We start from the raw sequence: 19,367 nt of genomic DNA, 5'->3' as shown, positions 1-19,367 counted from the left end.
CAAAGATTGGTACACTTGCCAATGGACAGTAAAATACACAAATTTAGTAAACATAAAATCCCCAAAACAGAATTTAATTTTGATAAATCTTCTATTAGTAATGTTTGTAATGTCTGCAAAATCCTAAATGCTTTAAGAAATTAATTTTCGACTATAGTTCTTTTTGAAAAACACAATTAGATATATAAGTTGTTCTCAATTATTACAAAATAATAATTTAAAAATTTTTATAAATTCATAATTCGAAAATGTAGCAAATATTAGAATGCCTTTTCAGAATAACGGCAAGTAAAGCATTAATTCAAAAGAAGTATCCTTATTGCATAAAAACAAAACATTAGTGGCACAGTTTAAATAATAGTATACTAGATAATACCTTTTTCAATTTCAAATCATTTCTATTCTCAAAGAGGATAAGAAAATATCCGTTTATATTTTTAATAAAATAAAACAAAACACACAACTCATTCATTGATAGCAATACAGTTATAAAAATACTACAAGAATTAGGCACACCGGAAACATTTATCAATCAGAATAAAAATAATATTTTGTTATGTAAACACTTTTCATTCAGAACATAGAATTAAAACACAGGAAATTCAAATAAAAATCAATTATTTAAATAATGTAAGACAATATAAATTCTTAAAGTGCAATATATCTAAAAGGAAATACCTAGACCTTATATATACTTTATATAAGATTCTGTTTCGTTTTCAACGACACATTTTATTTCATATTATTAAAGTGTTAATGACATTATAGTTAGAATTGTGTATTGTTTTAAGTGAAATTGTATATCTCTTTATTAAGTTAAACACTTATTAAGTGAAAATCTTATTTGTTATCTTCGGGTGAAGATGAAACCATGCAATTTCCAAAATAACCTTCTTGTGAAGATAAAACCGCTACTTTATGCAATTTCCAAAATAATCTTAGGGTGAGGACTCTGCTGGTGGAAGTAGTACCTAAAACCTGGAAAAGAATATGAGTCAATGTCTTGGAGTCATAAACTAAACATGTTTTTTTCTCAACTGGGCATTTGAGCCGCACGTTGGGTAGCCAACTATAACCAAAACTAGCATAAATAAAAGACTAACTTGGCCTTTTTAAAAAGTTTTAATTAACAAAACACAAATAAGATAAAGCATTACAATTAAGGGCATTATAATTACACATTTAAGTTACAAAGTAAATCTCGAGGGGAAAAACATCTCGGGAAAACATCATACTTAGTTCATGACTCCTGCGTATTTCTTTAGTAAATAAATTATTATTTTCTTACTTTGCAGCTATTACGCAAGTATTAGAAAAACTTGTTTTCGAACTAAGTGAATTTTAGATCATTCAACATTTTATATATATATATATACATATTTACATTTAGTAGTATTACCAATTGCAATAAAAAAGGGAGGTGCACATTACAGGTTATAGCGGTCCCATATACAAAATTTCAACGTTCTACAACTAATCGTTTTTGAGTTATGCAAAATGCATACATATGTACTTACACATCATGAAAAAATCCCTTTTTAGTATAAATTCCTTTTTAGTCATAATCATTATTCATAAGTATCAGCTTAGAGTAAATGGGATTACATTTAACATTTTGTTTGTGGGGGAAAAAAGAGGGGAGTCATTCATTGTGTTTGTATGTACAGAAGTCACCCAAAAAAATAATTCGCATGGATTTCGTAATCGTCAAAAATGGACATTTTCGTTGAAATATGATATCCAATATTTTTCGCAATTACAATACTTACTTTCTTTTTACTTCGTACAAGGAAGTAAAAAAACCTATATTAACCTACATATTCTTATATAAACATTTCCTAAGTGCAATATTTCAAATTAATAAAATCTCATTATGGCACGCTAAAAAAAAATAACCATCTAAATTTTCAAATTACAAACATAACATGCTCTATAAATCTTAATGTAAAAACTTCACGTTATCAAAATTGCTCATCTTCTTAAACATCAACAAAATAATATTTCAACTAAATCACATAATGTAAACAAGAGTTTGCTTTTTTTGTAAAAGTAGTACATAGTACTTCAAACAGGGTAAAAGTAGGTACGTAGATGATACTTTTACCCTGTTTGAAGGTAATAAAGATGATTTAAATAAAGTTCTTTCAACAATGAATTCTATTGATCCTTCCATTCAGTTCACTTTTGAACTTGGTACATTCAATTCTCTTCTGTTCCTCGACATTCTGGTCACATGTAACACATTCAACTTCAGTACTACGGTTTACTGTAAATCTTCATCGGTTTGCCTCCCACCCCACTTCAAATCATGTCATCCGACTAAACAAAAGTTAGCTTCATTTTATTCCTATGTTTTCCGTGCTCTTCAAGTTTGCTCCTCCAAACTATCCCTTAATGAAGAACTAAATTATTTAAAGGCAATAGCTATTGACAGAGGCTTTTCACCCAACATTATTAATCAAGCAGTTAAAAAATTCTCATGTTAACACACTAAAAGGCACACTCTTGTTTTAGGAGATTATAAAAATTCTGTTGTCATTTCCTTCTTTCCATCAATTAGCTATAAAGTTGCACATATTTTGCAGAAACTTAACTTTCGGATTGTTTATTCTCTCATCAATAAAATTCCGAGTTCCATACTCAAGGACCTAATTCCAGATATAAATTCCTAAGGTATTTATAGGATTCCTTGCCAGTGTGGTTTAATTTACATTGGCCAAACTAAGAGAGCCTTAAAATTTTACGTCAAGGAACATGAGGCATATGTTAGAAAAAAGGAAACACAGAAATCTTCTGTTGCTCAACATTGTTGGTCTGAAAATCACACTTTCAATTTTTCTGCTGCCAAAATTATTCAAAAAACATCTTCCATTTGAGAACTGGATTTTCTAGAGGCATTTCACATTCAAAAAAATCTTTCTGTTCTTGTTAACGATCCTAATTCCAATCCATCTTTGCCTTCGGCCTTTTAAAGAAATTATGTTTTAGTTCTGGTTTCATCAACAGATGGCGCCACTTGCTTATTCTTGTCCAGGCTTTGTTATCTTATCTAATCATTATTTCCTATCTTGTTCATTTGCGGTTTTGCAGCTGAGGATTTTGGTTCAGTAAACCCATCGAAACTAGTCCTGTGAAAATTTTGAAAATATAATGCTGATTTTTGTTGTTTCACTTCTGAATTAGTATTTGTTCTATTGTGTCTTAAAATGTTAGTCATTTAGCGAAAACAGGAGGCACCATGATTAGGCGACTAACACCACCTCCCAAGCAATTTCTTCGGTCATTTTTTCTAACATTGGGTCTGTTCTAAATTGTCATTTTGTGATACATTTTGTAATAAATAATGGTTGCAGTGTTACCCTGCAGTGGATCCTAAGTCATTTTGAAATCACAGGTATAGAGTTTGACACTCAAGCCAAGGCTGGATCTGTTCTTCCTCAAACCATTCCTCCTGTTTACTATTACAGTGTTAAGAGAATCATTGGAGCCAGATGGCTCATCTTTGAGAGAAGAATGGGAACTCTGTGAAGGGGGAGATTTGGGATTCCCTAATGGGGAATTTCATTCCTTGCAACCTGCTTGGAACTGTCAATAGCTTTAGATTAAAAACTAGACATGACTACCTCATGAAACATCAACACAGATTTGGTTTAGAAGACTCTCCAATTTGCCTATTATGTGATATTGATGACATGTGCTGTGACCATTTGGACATTTGTTCTGTATTTAATTATGTGGCAATGGCTGATGCTGTCAAAAATTATTGTACTGTTTTTAATGTTTCTGAATTATATTGGACTGCCCAACTCAAACTGCTGGCAGTCATGCTTAGGTCTGGCTTGAGATTAAAAAAAGTATTAAGAGAAGACTCGAGTTTTGAAATGGTTAAAGTTTTTTTATATGTCTTTAAATTCAGAAGAGGAAACAAGCTATAAAAAAATAATTTCAGCAGTGGTTTTGATTGTTATAAAACTGTTAAACATCCTCCAGCTCCTAACTGATTCAATTTTATAGTTTCTGCAGGGATGAAAAGGCAATCAATCTGTTAAAAAATATACCATATAGCTCCCTTTTTGGAAAATTAATCTCAAGCTATCTGCAGTTGCATTGAAAATTAATACTATTTGTCAAAGAAACTGCAGAGAGAATCCTACTTATTGGTGTTCTGGTATACTTTATTGTGGGTTATAAAATTTATTATGGGAGCATGTAAAGGAAGAGTGATGACGAGTATGTAATGGAAAAGTGAAAATTGGGATATTTGCCAAAGTTAAGCTCACACTGAACATAAATAAATTTCTATATGAAATAATATTTTCAATTCTATTTAAAAATGAAATATTGAAATATATCATTTTTGAAAGTTTGGTGAAATAATAAAATTTGCATTCCATATATTGCAATTAATTGTTAAGGGTTATTAATGCCATTTTGAAATTTATTAAATTTATGACATTACTCTATTTTAGAATTGTTTTGCAGGTGCGTTCTGTTTATGATTATTTTCCTACTGCAGCAATGGTTTCCATGGCATGTTGTGCCACAGGCAGTACTTGGGGTTATGACCAGCTGGTGCCACATCATGTATGTTTTATTTAATTCTAAACTACTTTGTATGATAAAAAGAATGCATTTATTAAAATCTTATGTTTAATATTATTAATATGTGAATAAGCTTCCATGCTGTGTTAAGTGACAAAATTTATGAAACTGCAGTGGTTTATTTCTTATTTGCTCCATGGTGACCAAACAAATTGACTGCAGGGGATTTGCATTATTTTCCTCGCGTAACACAGTTTTTAGCCAGTTTGGATAAATTAGTTTTTTTGCTAAAATGAGAATCCATCCCTCCTTTGCCATAATTAATCTATTTAAGCTATAGTCTGTCATCTTTTTAGTATTTCATAAAGGTTGGTTGAACAAACCTTTATGAAACAAACACAGAAGTTCTAAAATTAAAAAATGCATATATTTATTTATTTCACTATTTCTTCCTATATAAAAAGCAAAGCATTTCCCTCCCCCCAAATTCTTGAAGATTATCATTTGTAATTTTTTCTTTGTTTGTGAGAAAAGGAGATAATGAAATTCTTTCCTTTTTTATTTCCTTATTTATTTATTTATTTATTTTTTTTTTTTTTTTTTTTTTTTTTTTTTTTATGTAGCAGAAAATTCAGTTTATTCATTGCTTTTAAGGAGAACTTGCAATTTTTTAAGATAAAAAGTGAATATTAAAGCAAATCAGTTGAAAAATTTTGACTTTCTTATATCCAAAATTAAAGTTTTTTTTTACTTTTTTGGGGTACTTAAAATCAAACTAAATTTTAATATTCTTCCAATGAAAATGTTTAACCAAAAGGGGCATTAGACTCAAAGGGCTATTACTCTCCAAATTACATTTTGCATTGGTTCACTTTTCAAACTGTTGCCACCAAATATTATTGCCATGTATTATATTTAAAGAAGCTAAATAATGAAGAATCTGCATGAATGTTTCTTGCATTGTGAAAAAAAAATAACAGTACCTAGAGTCATCAAATTTTGAATAACGTAGTCCCTCCAACCAAACATGGGCACTTGGAAGCTTGAATTTTGAATTTGTTGTATTATCGATTTCAAATTTTGTAAAACTTTTAACAAATTCTTGATTAACAAACTCAACAATTTCAAAGAGAGCAATGGCAACACTGTCCAGAAAAATACATTTTATCGCTAGCATGCGAGACTGTATCGGAAATTCTAAAGATATGCTGTTTCTAAATATTCTGTGATATTGCTCTTGAATTGAATTTTATGTGGCTTAAGTCTGAAGAACATGATATTTAATAAGTAAAGGTAACACACAAAATGTTAAAAAAAGGCCCTTTTGGGCATAATGTAAAATCTGAAAGCTTTCAGATTATCTTTTTCTTTTCTTTTTACTCATATCTAAATTAGGTACGAGTATGATTAGTTAATTAAGCTGAAGCATGGAAGAGCATTCTACCTTATGTGTATGTTTATGTCTGTGCCAGGGTTCATATGGCACTTAAAAGTCCTTTAGAATCCATTTTTGGTCCTTAAAAGTCTTTAATTGTGTAATTTTGACCAAATTTGGCAGGAGGTCCTTAATTGTAATCATTCTAAAATTTCTGTCTGTTTTTGCGACTGGCATTTTGAATGTGAATTAGCAATTTGGAAAACTATTTTTTGCCATTCATTGACAAATCTTTTGAATGGGTGAATAGATTCATGCATTATAATTTGTTTCTATTTATAATATTAATGGTGGAATTCATTCTCAGGTTTCTGAGAAGTGAAACATAAGCATTTCGAAATTATGTCATTTTTTCTAATGAAGAGCTCTTAAACAACTTTTTGCTTTTGGGAATGTGAATTTTTTATTAAACGGTTCCAAATTTGACGATTTTAAGATCAGTTTCTATAGAAAATTTTTAATTTGGAAATCGAGGAATTTTTTGATGATATTTTTTAAAAAACATTATAACATTCATCAATTTCATTAAAATAATGCTAATATATTAAAACTGTATTAAAGAAATAACATTAAAATAAAACATTTATATTTTTCGCTGTCAAATTATTAAGTGACATTACTTTCCATTTTGGTGATTTATAATACAATATTTTGAATCTGGAAAATAAAAATGGTAATAAATGCTTAAATTGTGATAATTTACAAACAATTCTTAGAAAAAGCAAAGTAACTATGTAATTAATTAAAAATCCGTTCATTTTAATTTTTTGATGGTTAGTGTTTTTCTCATGTCTCAATATGTATCAGTTTTCTGTATAAAATTAATTTTGCACGTTTTTCCTACATTTTTTTCAACATATTTCTGGCTTTTTGCTGTTACAGAATTGGTAGGGGTCATTTTTCTTTAGAATTTTAGACATTGCAACTTGGAAAGTTTCAAAGGATTTGAAGGCAAGATGTATAGATCCACGAATCCAGAAGATTCCAGAAAAATGTCTTCATGGTATTAACAAATAATGGATGTATTTTACAGAAAGTTTGTGATAAACTTTCTGAGAATTTTTATATTTTATTTTATTTTATTTTATTTTGAGAATTTTTGGAAAAACAATGAAAACATAATATTTGAATGTTTTACTTCTGATAGTAGACATCTTTTCTAAACATGTTTATCTTCTCTTTGTTTTCTGTACTTTCCACTAAACACAAGTACAGAAAATATCAAAAATGCTTCTAATCTTATCACATGGACAGGCATTTATAGAAAGGAATTTTACAATTAATAAAGAAATTGTAAACTGACAATTTAAAAGATTCATCTTATATGTCTCAATGCATCATACACAGGGCTGGCGCTACTCTTTACCACCTGATGCAGTTCCTGTGGATCCTAAATTCTGCTGCCTAATGCCTTCCTAAATTTTAAAATTTTGCCATTTCTAGATTTTGTTGCACAATGTATGACTAAATTTTAAAACTTCTGCTAATCCAGCTCTATAACCAGCCCTTACCATATATCATTTTATATTTATTCTAAATGCAGGGTTGCCACGCTACCTGGAAAACCGGAAAAAGTCAGGGAATTCGGAAATTGACCAAAAAATTCAGGGAAAAGTCAGGGAATTTAAGTGTTTTAGTCAAAATCTGGAAAAGTCAGGGAATTTCATACAACGATCCCGTTAAAAAAGGCGAGTTTTGCGCCGACGTCGGAAGAGATCACTTTTTTGTGTATCACGCGAATTGTGTATCACGTGAGTGTCATTCGGGCAGCTGGCATAGAGCCAATTTTCGCAACTCCAATTTGATTGTCTTTTTAGAAAGGCAAAGCAAGTTTCCCGCAACTTTTGGTTTCCAGTAACCTCGAGAATCGCATGTGCAGTGCATGAACTAAAGAAAGTACCTGTTCTCGTATAAAACAAAATAGGTATAATCCTAGTATACGGTACCGTGAAGGTTAGAATTACAAAAATATGTATTATAAAGAAGGAAAACCTCTCTGCAACAGACGTGGCTCGGTTCCATCATAGCGGGAAACAGCTGTGCATGCGCGATATATCTGTCGCCAAAGCTCGAAACCGGTGTCGAAGTTCGAAGGTCACGTTATCAAGAGTTCATAAAATGAATATCATTTAAAATATCTTTAAACTCTAAAGGAAAAGAAAATATTTTTTGGTGCAAGTAAATTAATTCATGGATTAGTTATTTTGAGGGGGAAAAAAGTTCTTTGATAAAACGTTTCTTCTTGGATTTTTCGCAATAATTTAAAAACGGATTTTCGCAGTTTTCTTTTTTGTCAAAGAAGGTTTCTTCTTAACACGTGTTTCTCAATTTCCTGTACACATCGCGGAGAGGGAAATTCTGGCCGTTCCGTCGTCAAATCCCTTAGCAAATTTTCCCTCCGCTTTTTACATAGACGTTCTTTGGTGAGAATAATCTCCATGTATGGTACAGTGGGATTTGGCGACATGATGATGAGCAGTAAATGGGTCATTTTGTTCTTGGCGACAATTTTCAAAATCATGCGAAGGCCGTATCGTATACTAGGATTTTACCGCAAAATCTTTTTTTCTTTTCTTTTCTTTTAAATAAATACCTTGTCATTTTGCAGTAAAATAAAAAAATAGTAATCAATCATCTAGGATAACCATGTAATATAACTATATTCGCTAAAATATCGTTGATTATTCTAATTAAATTTTTAAGTAATTATCTTTATTTTTATGTTATTCATATCATTTAATGTTGCTTCTTCCCTCTAAATTTATTTATCATTAGTAAATAATATTTCCAAATTTCAGGAAATTTTCTCTGGCATAATCCTGAAATTAATTCTGGCAGTATGATGACATCACGAAATTTAATGCACATATTTTTTCCTTATGTATGCTGCGAAATAAATATAAAATACCTCAATTTAGTAAAAAAATATCATTAAATAGATTTCTTTCTTTCGTTTAGCTGCAGAATGTCTGCAAAAAAAGCCTTATTTTATTCCAGATTGGGCAGATTCTAATCTCAATGTTCAGTGGAGAAAACAATTCCTATTATAATTATATTTGTGTTTTCAAGTGTTAAGGTGCCTTTTAAGAATACACCTCACACAAATTAAATTTACCTAAAATCTACCCTAACTTTTAGCATTGCGTTGTGATTTATAAGAACCGGATTAGCCTCGTGTTGAACTGGGGATGATCATGAGTAATAATTAAATAAAACGTAACAGTTGTTATCCAATGTATATATCTTAAATTTTATTAAGTTTTTTAAGCGGAAAAGTAAACAAAATTATCAAACAAAGTGTACCAAGAATAATTAAGAATAAATGTCCTCTGGGATTTATTGAATAATTAAGTGAATTTGATACACAGTACAAGTAATACCATAATTAATTTACCTCTTAGCACAGCCAATGTACATTACGCGGATAGACTGGAATTTTCTCGAAACATACCTGGAAAACCTGGAAAAGTCAGGGAATTTCATTCTCCTGTTTGAGTGGCAACCCTGTGAATGTTCATATTACTAAAGAAATCAAGTTAGCACCTTTTCCTATACATTCTAAATGCATTTAGTTTTTTAGAATAACAGAAATCTGTAATTAAATCCAAAAATTCTAAAATGAAGAGGAAACATATTGAAAAAAGAAACCAAATACATAAAGAGAAAGAGAGTTATTCTTCAAAGATACGTACAGTTTGTAGCTTTTGATGTGCAGTTATCTTAATTTTATTTAAGAATCAGTGTCATAAATTATTATATATTTAAACTGTGACATGCTAATAGATTGTGATTTTAATAGTGTTTTTTAACAAATGTTTTAAAAAATAAATTTAATAGTGGCCATGTAAATCTATAATGACTAAGAGTATCTAACTGGCTAATTTAATTATTTGTAACTAAGTAATTATTTGTAACCCTTAAAATTTATCTCTGCATATTAAAATGAGTTATTGCTTTTCATTGATCTTTACTATGTTCATAAGGTACAGCACAAAAATGTAAAAATTAATGTAAAACTTAATTCTTTGCATCTAGTGAGACTTCGCTGAACACCTTATCACCTCTGACGCTTTAGTGGTTTATTGGAACCTTAAAATATATTAGCTGGGTTACAACCTGAGGAGCTCTACACAAAGTTATGCCAGATAACTGTGCCAGATAGTCAGACCACAACTAACTTTCAAAACTTTCCAACCATGCCTACATCAGACTTTCAGGTTTTTTATGATCAGCAGGTCTCTCTCTAGAGAGGCAGCAGTGATGGCAACAGCTAGTCTTCTGTAACAAAGCATACTGATTATCATTGTATTTCTCATTTTAACCTATGCTGTTTAACATAAAATCTGCCTGCTATTTACTAAACCTCTAAACTGAGCAAATATTGATAAAATGAGACATAAAAGAAAAAAAAAAAATCAACATAAAGCTGTTAGTAAAACGCAAATAAAATGTCACCTAATCTTCTTTCAAATATGTCCAACTATTGTAAGGGTAAAATATTTAATGCATTCTTCTGTGGATCTATTTTATTCTTAGGATGTTATCACAAAAGTGAAGTTCAGGCAAAGCTGATAGCTTTAATTGAATTTATTAAGTTCCCATTTGTAGTTGGGTCCTTAATTTTTTTCATTGGTCCTTAAAAGTACATAATTTCTATATGGAGATATGTGCACGAACCCATTGTGTGCATGTATGCTGAAAGGCCAAAGTCATGGGAATATCATTAAAGGAAGAACTGCATTTTTCAAAATAACAGTATTCTGAATGTCAAATGCAAGATGATTCTAGAGTGTATGAAACAGTGAGCATTTCTACTTGCATACTACAGCATACTTTGCATTAAAAAACCATTTGATGGACCATCCAGATGCTACTGAAGAGTGCCAGCTGGCACAGTTGGTGATTGGTTGTAGGATTTTCAGTAGCCATCAGTGACTGATATAGTTGGTTTCTTATATCAATTAAATATATCATAGTATTTCCTTATGTATTCTCCATTTTCTGATAATTTTATCATCTGAAACTTGAGAGGGGAAATTATGCAAATAATTAAATTTTTTACTGACTTGATTACGGTAAGAACATAACAAATGATAAGTAGTCATAGATAAACTCTAGGCGACTATCACAGTGTTATTTCTTTCAAAGAAACCTTCATTTAAATAAGAATATATAGTAATATAAATTTTACAATGTCTAATAAGATATTTTCATTTCTACTTATTATCTTTGCAGGTAGTTTGCGAGGGTTTGCCTTTGTCAGTAAGAGGAAAACAATTCCTAGATGGATAAAATTGTTTTTAAATTTATTGGAGCTCGTTCTCTGAACACATTGAGTAAGGGTAAAATTAGGCAAATATTTAAAAAAATTTCAAAATATTGTCACTGAAAAGCTAGGGGGAAAAGTACATGAGAAAATACAGTAATAATTGAAAGCAAAATATGTTTTTAGGTATCATTAATGAGAACAATATAGCTAGGACCCTCCAGAAATTGATACCTATGCCTGCAGCCTGCCCTGAATTGTTGCCGATTTCAATTTTTGCAGTTCGTAGACATTTCACAAAATGTGTTGGAAAGAACTGTTTGTTTCTAACCGTATTTTATGGAACTTGTTTGCCATAAGGTAATCTATGTCCCGATTTTGATGTGCATGGTCACAGAATTCTATGATTAGAATGGGTGTGAAAACAACAGTAGTAGTATGGTAGTAGCTTCATTAATACTAACATCAGGTAGGATGGTAGTTCACATTTCAATTGTTTTATCTGGTTGGGCACATTTGAATATTTCTGAGGACATTTGAGAAGGTTATGAATCTTTCATGTCATTAGAGGCTTTCATGTCATTCAGACTGGCAGGTGTTCTGTAATAATTTAGAGCACGCTCACTTGGCCAGAACTTGACAATATAGTTTCTTTGGAGTGTATTTTGATTGATGTGAACTATGTGGACATTCTATTAGATAAACTAGATCCTTTACTCCTATCTATTTCCCTATTCGAGAAGTTTTCAACTAAATAATGTAACGTGTCATAACGTGATTGCTACTAGATGATTATAAAAATACTTCATGGACTTTACCATCATGATTTGTTCCTCATGATCTCTTGATATGTAATCTTGGGCATATTTATGAAGTGCATTTAAAAACTGGGTTTTGAATAATGGATTGAGTATTCAGTTAAATGTAAAACACTGCGGCATTTGTGCATAGCTTTTCCTGCCAAACAGATATGACAATTCATTGATTGTGTGCTATGGCATGCAGAGGCATTTCTGAGAACCAGGAAAAGGCCTAACTTATTAACACACTTCTGTTTCATGACTTAGACCATTCAGTGTGTATAAATAAAACTGAATGCATTGCATATAGCAGGCCCACCAGCAGCCGAGCGGTAAAGTCGATGAACACTGGTAGTTTGGTCCGAGGTTTGAATCCCTTGAACAGGCTAACTGCAGGGGCGTTTTCATGGTTTTTCTCATGTTTAATGTGTATACGAGCCAATTTCCCTTAGAAAGTCCTCCATGAAGCCATCCATCCCCCCTTAGGCAGATAGCCCTCGAGATTTTGCTGCCATCACAAAATCCAAAAGATATTATAGCAGATTTTGAATGCATTTAATTTAATGATTCTCTCTCATTCACATCATAACATTCATATCAGAATGTTAAGATTATGCAAGATGGACTAATAAATAATAAAACAGAGAATGATATAATATGAAAGGGGAAATCAGAAACTCCTAAGAAGAGAAAAAATCTCTTATTTTCTAAGCCTACAGTAGTTTCAATGAAATGAATATATAAGATATTACTACAGAGCAGCGGTTCCCAACCTTTTTACTCTTATGGAACAGTTATGATAATGTCCAAGTTCTAGGGAATCCCAGTTCGTATGTAAACTTTATTTTTTAATAATATTTTTATTAACAATTATTATTGGAAACAAAAAATAAGTATCATTTTAGTTGTTTATTTCAAAACAAACAAAAAACGTGCAATTACATATAATTGGTACAATTCTAAATATAAATAGGTATAGTTAAAAAATAAATTTCTTTTGTACAGTCAAAAGTGTTTAATCCGGACTCGTAGGGACATCAGCGATTCCGGATTATTGGTTTTTCTGGATTATAGATCATCAGTTTAAATCTGGTAAGATGGCATGCAGAAATTATAAAATTAAAAATATGAAACCGTAATTTATGAAAAAAAGAGCAATTAGGATCTAAAGGGTATCAAAATTTACAAAAAAAAAGCTTAATATTTATTTTTTTACTTTATTAAACATTTCTTTCAATGCGCGCATGCGTAAAGCATACATTATGCATAGTCGAAATTAGAAAATTGCAACCAGAAAACTATTTGATGTGTATTCGTGATATTTATAATGGTGAGGAATTTGATTTAAATCATATCAAAAACGGAGTACATTGAGATGAAATACTACATTTAGTAAGGAATTATAAGCCGAATAAAATAAAAACATCTGCCTTGTAGATAAGGATTGTGCTGACAGATCAACTTCCAGTTCATTGCACACCGCGACGCCCCCCCCCCCACACACACACACAGAGCTGCGCGAAATTGATAAACAGATTTCGGAATGGTTAGAGAAACAAAGGATATGCCTTTATCCATTTTTTGCAGCAATTCCACTTTTTGTTTGATGGACATCAAAACATTCTTTCGCTTTGTAGATCCTTTGGCAGCTCCAGAATCGAAAATTCTTTTTGACATAATCGAAAGTTCAAGCTTACTTTTATAAAATTACTCTAATAGTCTGCAAAAAATAATAAGCCAAATCCAATTGGAAGATTAATGAACAACGCAATCTGCAACATTAACTGAAATAGATAATTAGATAATTTTAGCTCAGCTTATACCATCCCTTATACATTAAACGATCATGCGTAAAGGTATTATGTGCATGCATAAATGCATATGCGCATGTGTAAATGCATTATGTGTTTACCCTGTGCAGAAAGTTTGTAGCTTTGAGGTCCAGATTATAAATCATTCCGGATTATGGACGTCCAGATTAAAGACTTTTGATTATATAACAATTTATAACAAATATTAATGTGAAATCTGCGTCTGTTTTTTAAACATATATATTGAATTTTAATTCTTATTTTTGATATACATACATGAATTTCATCTTCCACAGAAAGGAGATGATTTCTATCCTTTCTTTTAATACTTGTTAAACAAGAAAAAGATTGTTTACACACGTATAATGTTGAAAACTGCATCAATATATTGATTGCTTTCCTATGAATTACTGGATACACATTTTCAACAGAAATCCTGAATTTTTCTAAAATCATGCCATTAAATCTCATTTTCAATGAACTATCCAATTGTAACCCAAAAAGTTCTTTGAAAATTAGCTTCTGAAGATGAAAGAAAGTTCAAGATAATGGATTTCTCACTCAATCGTATGTTTCTTTTGACAGGGATGAAAAATAATGATCAATTTCCTAGGACAGATCCTCTAGGTGGGGTACAATAAAACTTGAAATTTGTTGGTATCCATCTTCGTGTTTTAGTCCTATTAATGATTCAAACATATCAAAATTCCCTTTTACAACATGACCTTTTTTCCATAAGTATTATTTTCTTTTAAATACAAGAATATCACTTGAACACAGTTTATTTTCTCTGCCCACTTGCAGCAACTTATTCATTTGATTCAAGTGATGAAAAATATCTGTTAAATAAGTCAGCATCTGCACCAACATTTGATCCTCAAAGCATTTAGTAAAATCTGGTTTGTCATATTGTTGAAAATGCCTATGCATCTCGTCCTTAATCTCAGAAACCTTACTAAAAACTCTGCCTCTACTTAATCTCCAGATTTCAGTGTATAACAACAGATTTGTATGCTCTTTATGTTTTTACAGAACTTTCTAAAAATTCTGGAGTGAAGTGGCTTTCATTTAACGAAGTTTATCATTTTTATCACATCATCAAACACTTTTGATACTTCATTAACAAGATATTTTGACATCACTGCTTCTGTATAAACACTGTGTAGAAACAACATTGGCATTTTTTTTTTTTTTTTTTTTTTTTTTTTTTTTTTTTTTTACAAAAAACAACAAGCCTTTAACAAAGCCTTTTATGAAGCCAACTATAAAAGCAGCACCATCCGTACAAATGCCAATACAATTCTTCCAGGAAAGAATTTTTTCCGGTTATGTAGATAAAATATTAAATATATCTATTCTCGTGATTGTTTATAGTAATTCTTTACAGCAGAGGAAATTTTCTTGAATTTCTTCCTCATTAACTAATCTTACAAAGCTTAGAACATAACGTTTGTTGGTTAAATCTGTTGACTGGTTCTCTTAATTTTAAAAAAAAAAAAAAAAAAAAGGCATTTTCTTGTCTATTACACAAAACCTGTTCAACATTACATGACATATCACTGACTCATTGACTTACTGTATTGTTCGAAAGTGGAATATTTTCAGTTTTCCTTACTGCATCTGCTCCCAACGTTTTACCCACTATAATTTTACGTATGGGCATTATCAAATTCACATTGACTGTGTGGCTTTACCTTTTCTGGGCAGTAAGCTCTCCTAGCAAATAACTTGCTTTCTGAGCCTTTTGACTAGCTGTGAATGTGTTTATAAAAGCTGTACTCTGTTTATTTTGAGATTTTTAACATAGGTTTAAAGTAATAAACAGTTTTATTTTTCATATTAGTATGATTTATTGTGAAATTTTAGTTGTGTTGGAGCCGTTGCTATATTTTAAAGTTTTTTTTTTTTACTATAAATGAGACGCAATGAATGAAAGAGAACATTCTGGATAACCAGTCCATGTAAAGTCCAACGATGAACCTTTTTTGAACTTCTTTCTTTAGCTACCTTTTGAAATTTCGGATTAGATTCTAAATCTTCATCACTAGTCTCTTCAGAATAATATGGATTGTTTGTCTTCAAATATTGGTACATTTTAACTGTTAAAATCCATAGAAGAATTATAAAATGAGAAACAAAACTTAATAAAACACTAATAATATAGTAGTAAATAATAATAAAATAAACTAAAAAAGTAAAAAAATATGCATTGGCATTCTGTTTAACCAACTAGATAATCTTACACTTCTTGCATCACTAATGCATACACAGGTGTGCTAGATTCAAGTCTATGACTATTGAAAAGGTGCCTTTAAAGCTCTTTGGCTGTGCTTGGTTAGGCTCGAATGGTATGCCTAGCCTCAAATTACCAATGTACAGTTTGATGAAACTTGCGAAAGAATACATTAATATCCTTCCTTTTGAAAAAAAATTACCTTTTTTTTAATGCAAATAATGTATGCATTTTTTGTATGCAAAGAAACATAACATTTTTGTATGGGATTTGGTAATGTAAATAACAAAAAAATTCATACCATTGTTCACGATGTCTGTCAGTCTAACCAAAAACAGCTGAACAGCCAAAGGCAGCTTTTCAATCTTGTTGCCATCACACCCACTTCCCTCACCGAAGTTACTCAAGTGCAGTACCAAATCATGAAAAAAACTGTTTTCTCTTTTAATGTGCATGTTATTTCCCTGTTTCTTGCTGAACTCTTAACAATGTTTTGGGGAACCCTGGTTAGGAAACGCTGCTATAGAGCCTAAAGAAATCATCATGTTGCACCAAAAGAAGCAATGGAATTGAACATGTATTGTTACTTGGGAGAAACATATGTTCATTTACTCTGTTTGCGGTACTCTGTCTGAATTTTTTATTAAATTCTTTTTTTAAAAAAGGGTTTTAATAAAGTTAAGCTAGACTTAATTTATTTAAAGAGAATTTTACATGGCACTGAAAAAGAAAGAGAATTTTACATGGCACTGAAAAAGAAGTGAGTAAATAAAGTCATTGTTTCATTTTTTCAAACCTAATTCATAGACCGTATTCAAGAAAAAATTAAATTACCTTATGAAAAAATACAAATATGCCGAAATCATAACAATTTTTTTTTTTAATTTACAAAGAAAAGCTGAGAGAGAGTTTAAAAAAGAAAAACTCAAAACATACCTAATGTTCTCTTAATGAAATGGCTAGCATACATCTGATAAATATTAGAATATAGAGGGCTCTCAACTTCTCATATTATTGGTTCTTGAAAATGTGTGTGAATGTTGAGTGCTCAAAACTAGAGGAATGTACAAAAAACATTAAAAAAATTGTATTTTAAAATAATCTTTTATTTATCAATATCCATAATTAAGTTAATGAAGTGTGTTTAAGTGCTTTCAGATTTTTTAATAAACTTATCAAGAGTTTATTGAATATTATCTTTTTCTTCTTTTCTTAATAAAGACTTCTGTTACATGCTTTGTCTTTCTCAATTGTTACATGCTTTGACTTTCTCAATAAATAATGTTTGAAATTGTGAATTTTATCTTTACAATAGTATTGCTTAACTACTGGCACGAAATGACAAGTGAACCAATTTTTAAATATAAATGCAGTAACCCAGGCTTTTTTTTTTTTTTTTTTTTTTTTTTTTACTTTTGAATGATTAGAAGCAACTCTTTGTTTTCCTTTCAATGCTCTGGAATTTTCCATTTAATAAACTAACATTGGCTTCCATTTTAAATCACCAGCTAAGTTTCTACCAAGAAGAAATGCCAACTGGTTTTTAGAAGGTTTATGTCCAGAGCAACAGCTTCCTTTGCTATTAGATATTTTTTTCCGAATTATACCTCTCTTGTCTACATTGAATATTGGACTAAGAGAATATTCTCCATCTACAATAATTTTGGGCAATGAGGGATGACATTTCTTTTTACTACCTTTATCTGCATCAGCCGATTCTCCAGTGAATTTAATATTTAATGAATACCTCATTTAAAATTTATCGAACTAGCCATTGTTTGCTTGAAACATCTTGTTAGAATCATCTTTTAATATAGTCTTTCAATCTTCATGCAAGCTAAGAGCTTTTACTTGAATAATTGAAGAACTCAGTGGGACATTGTTTTAATGTTGATCTTCAATCCATAATGATAAAAATCCTTTCGTTTCATCCATCATTATGCCACGCATTTTGGAAAACAATCTTTGAAGCTGTACTTCCACAATTTTGAGTGTTTCTTAATTTTATTTGTTTTTCAAAACTTAACATATCATAGACATATTTATGTTATACAGATGGGCAGTTGAAGCAAAAGGACATTGCTTTCAGAATGTCTAATTATTTCCATCTTTATTTCATTCGTATGAAGTTTATGAAGTATTTTTATTTATATCAACACTGCAGTTTCTCAGCTTCTGAGTCATGTTTGTAAGGGCAAAACATTTAAATATAAACAAACTGACAAAACACACAACGCAATAATATATGTCCTAATACAAGACTAAACCTGTTTAATACATTAGGCTTCAGTCACCGTAACTCAGAACCCTAGTGAGGTCAGAATGATTCCGAGAATCCCGCTGCTCTAGAAGGCAGTTTGTGAGTGCTTGCTCCAGGGGAGTGAATGTATGGAAGCAAATGATATTGTAATATCGACAAAAAATTTTTAAAAAGTAAATTTTTAAAAATGTGTGAAATAGTGAATTTTTCAAAAGTTTAGGGCTGCCTATGTTGAAACAAACTAATAAAATATTACATATTGAAAACTCCCTTTCATCAAAAGTCAAATTAATTAATGAATGAATAGTTTTTTTGATTATGTTTCCATTGTGTAATTAAATTTTCTTTCATTTGTAGCTTGATGTTGTAAGTTTTTGATGTAATTTAGTAGTTAGATCAAATATTCTTAATTGATAGTCCATAAAGCAATAGGAAAATTTTCTAAATTTTGTTTTTTTTACATCTGAATTATTTGAAAACAGTTTAAATATGGTTTTTGAAAGTTTTGTCCCTTTTGTTTGCTTCTCAGCCCATTTCAAGTGCCATTATATCTCTTTTAGCTAAATGTCCTGCCATTCACCTATTTATTTCCTTATTTATATATATTTATACACATATACATTCTCAATTTTTTATTTTATATTGATTATTAACTACAGATTTTCTTACAGTTTTATAAAATCTATTTTTTAAAAATAAAATTGTTAATCTTTAAGCTTGCAGGCCCAGCCCGAATGTATTTGTATTTTTAGGACTAATAGCTCATCGCTATTTATTTTCGTTTTGATTTTAATTTTAGACTAGATTTAGAAAGTTTGATTTTGATTAACATATTTTTAACACCTTAATGTGTCATTCTGAGCGGACGCGTCGGGAAATTGGAACAGAGAATTGAGACTATTAAAATTTCCAAGACACTTTGTCAAAAAAATTTTTTAGCGAAAAAGTTTCAATTGTCTGTTTCGGCGAAACGCGTAATGGGGTTAGCTTGATTCGACGTTCAAATAAATGAAATTTCCC

General features: G+C 30.5%; 1 protein-coding gene across 4 annotated transcripts in view; it reads left to right on the top strand.

Moving 5' to 3' along the window:
* Window positions 1–19,367, top strand: part of LOC118201712 (glycogen debranching enzyme) — a 155,497-nt gene that overhangs the window by 74,481 nt on the left and 61,649 nt on the right. For all 4 annotated transcript variants that reach the window (XM_085820784.1, XM_035373860.2, XM_035373859.2 and 1 more), the window contains exon 12: window positions 4,483–4,584. In XM_085820784.1, the coding sequence (XP_085676910.1) occupies window positions 4,483–4,584 (102 nt within the window). The remainder of the gene's footprint in view (window positions 1–4,482; window positions 4,585–19,367) is intronic.

The sequence above is a fragment of the Stegodyphus dumicola genome, chromosome 7 (genome assembly GCF_044657685.1).
Source record: "Stegodyphus dumicola isolate Sdum_Otavi_A_Nest chromosome 7, ASM4465768v1".
Lineage (NCBI taxonomy): Eukaryota > Metazoa > Arthropoda > Arachnida > Araneae > Eresidae > Stegodyphus > Stegodyphus dumicola.
Note: the sequence above shows the minus strand (reverse complement) of the source record. Positions and strands in the feature narration are given on the sequence as shown.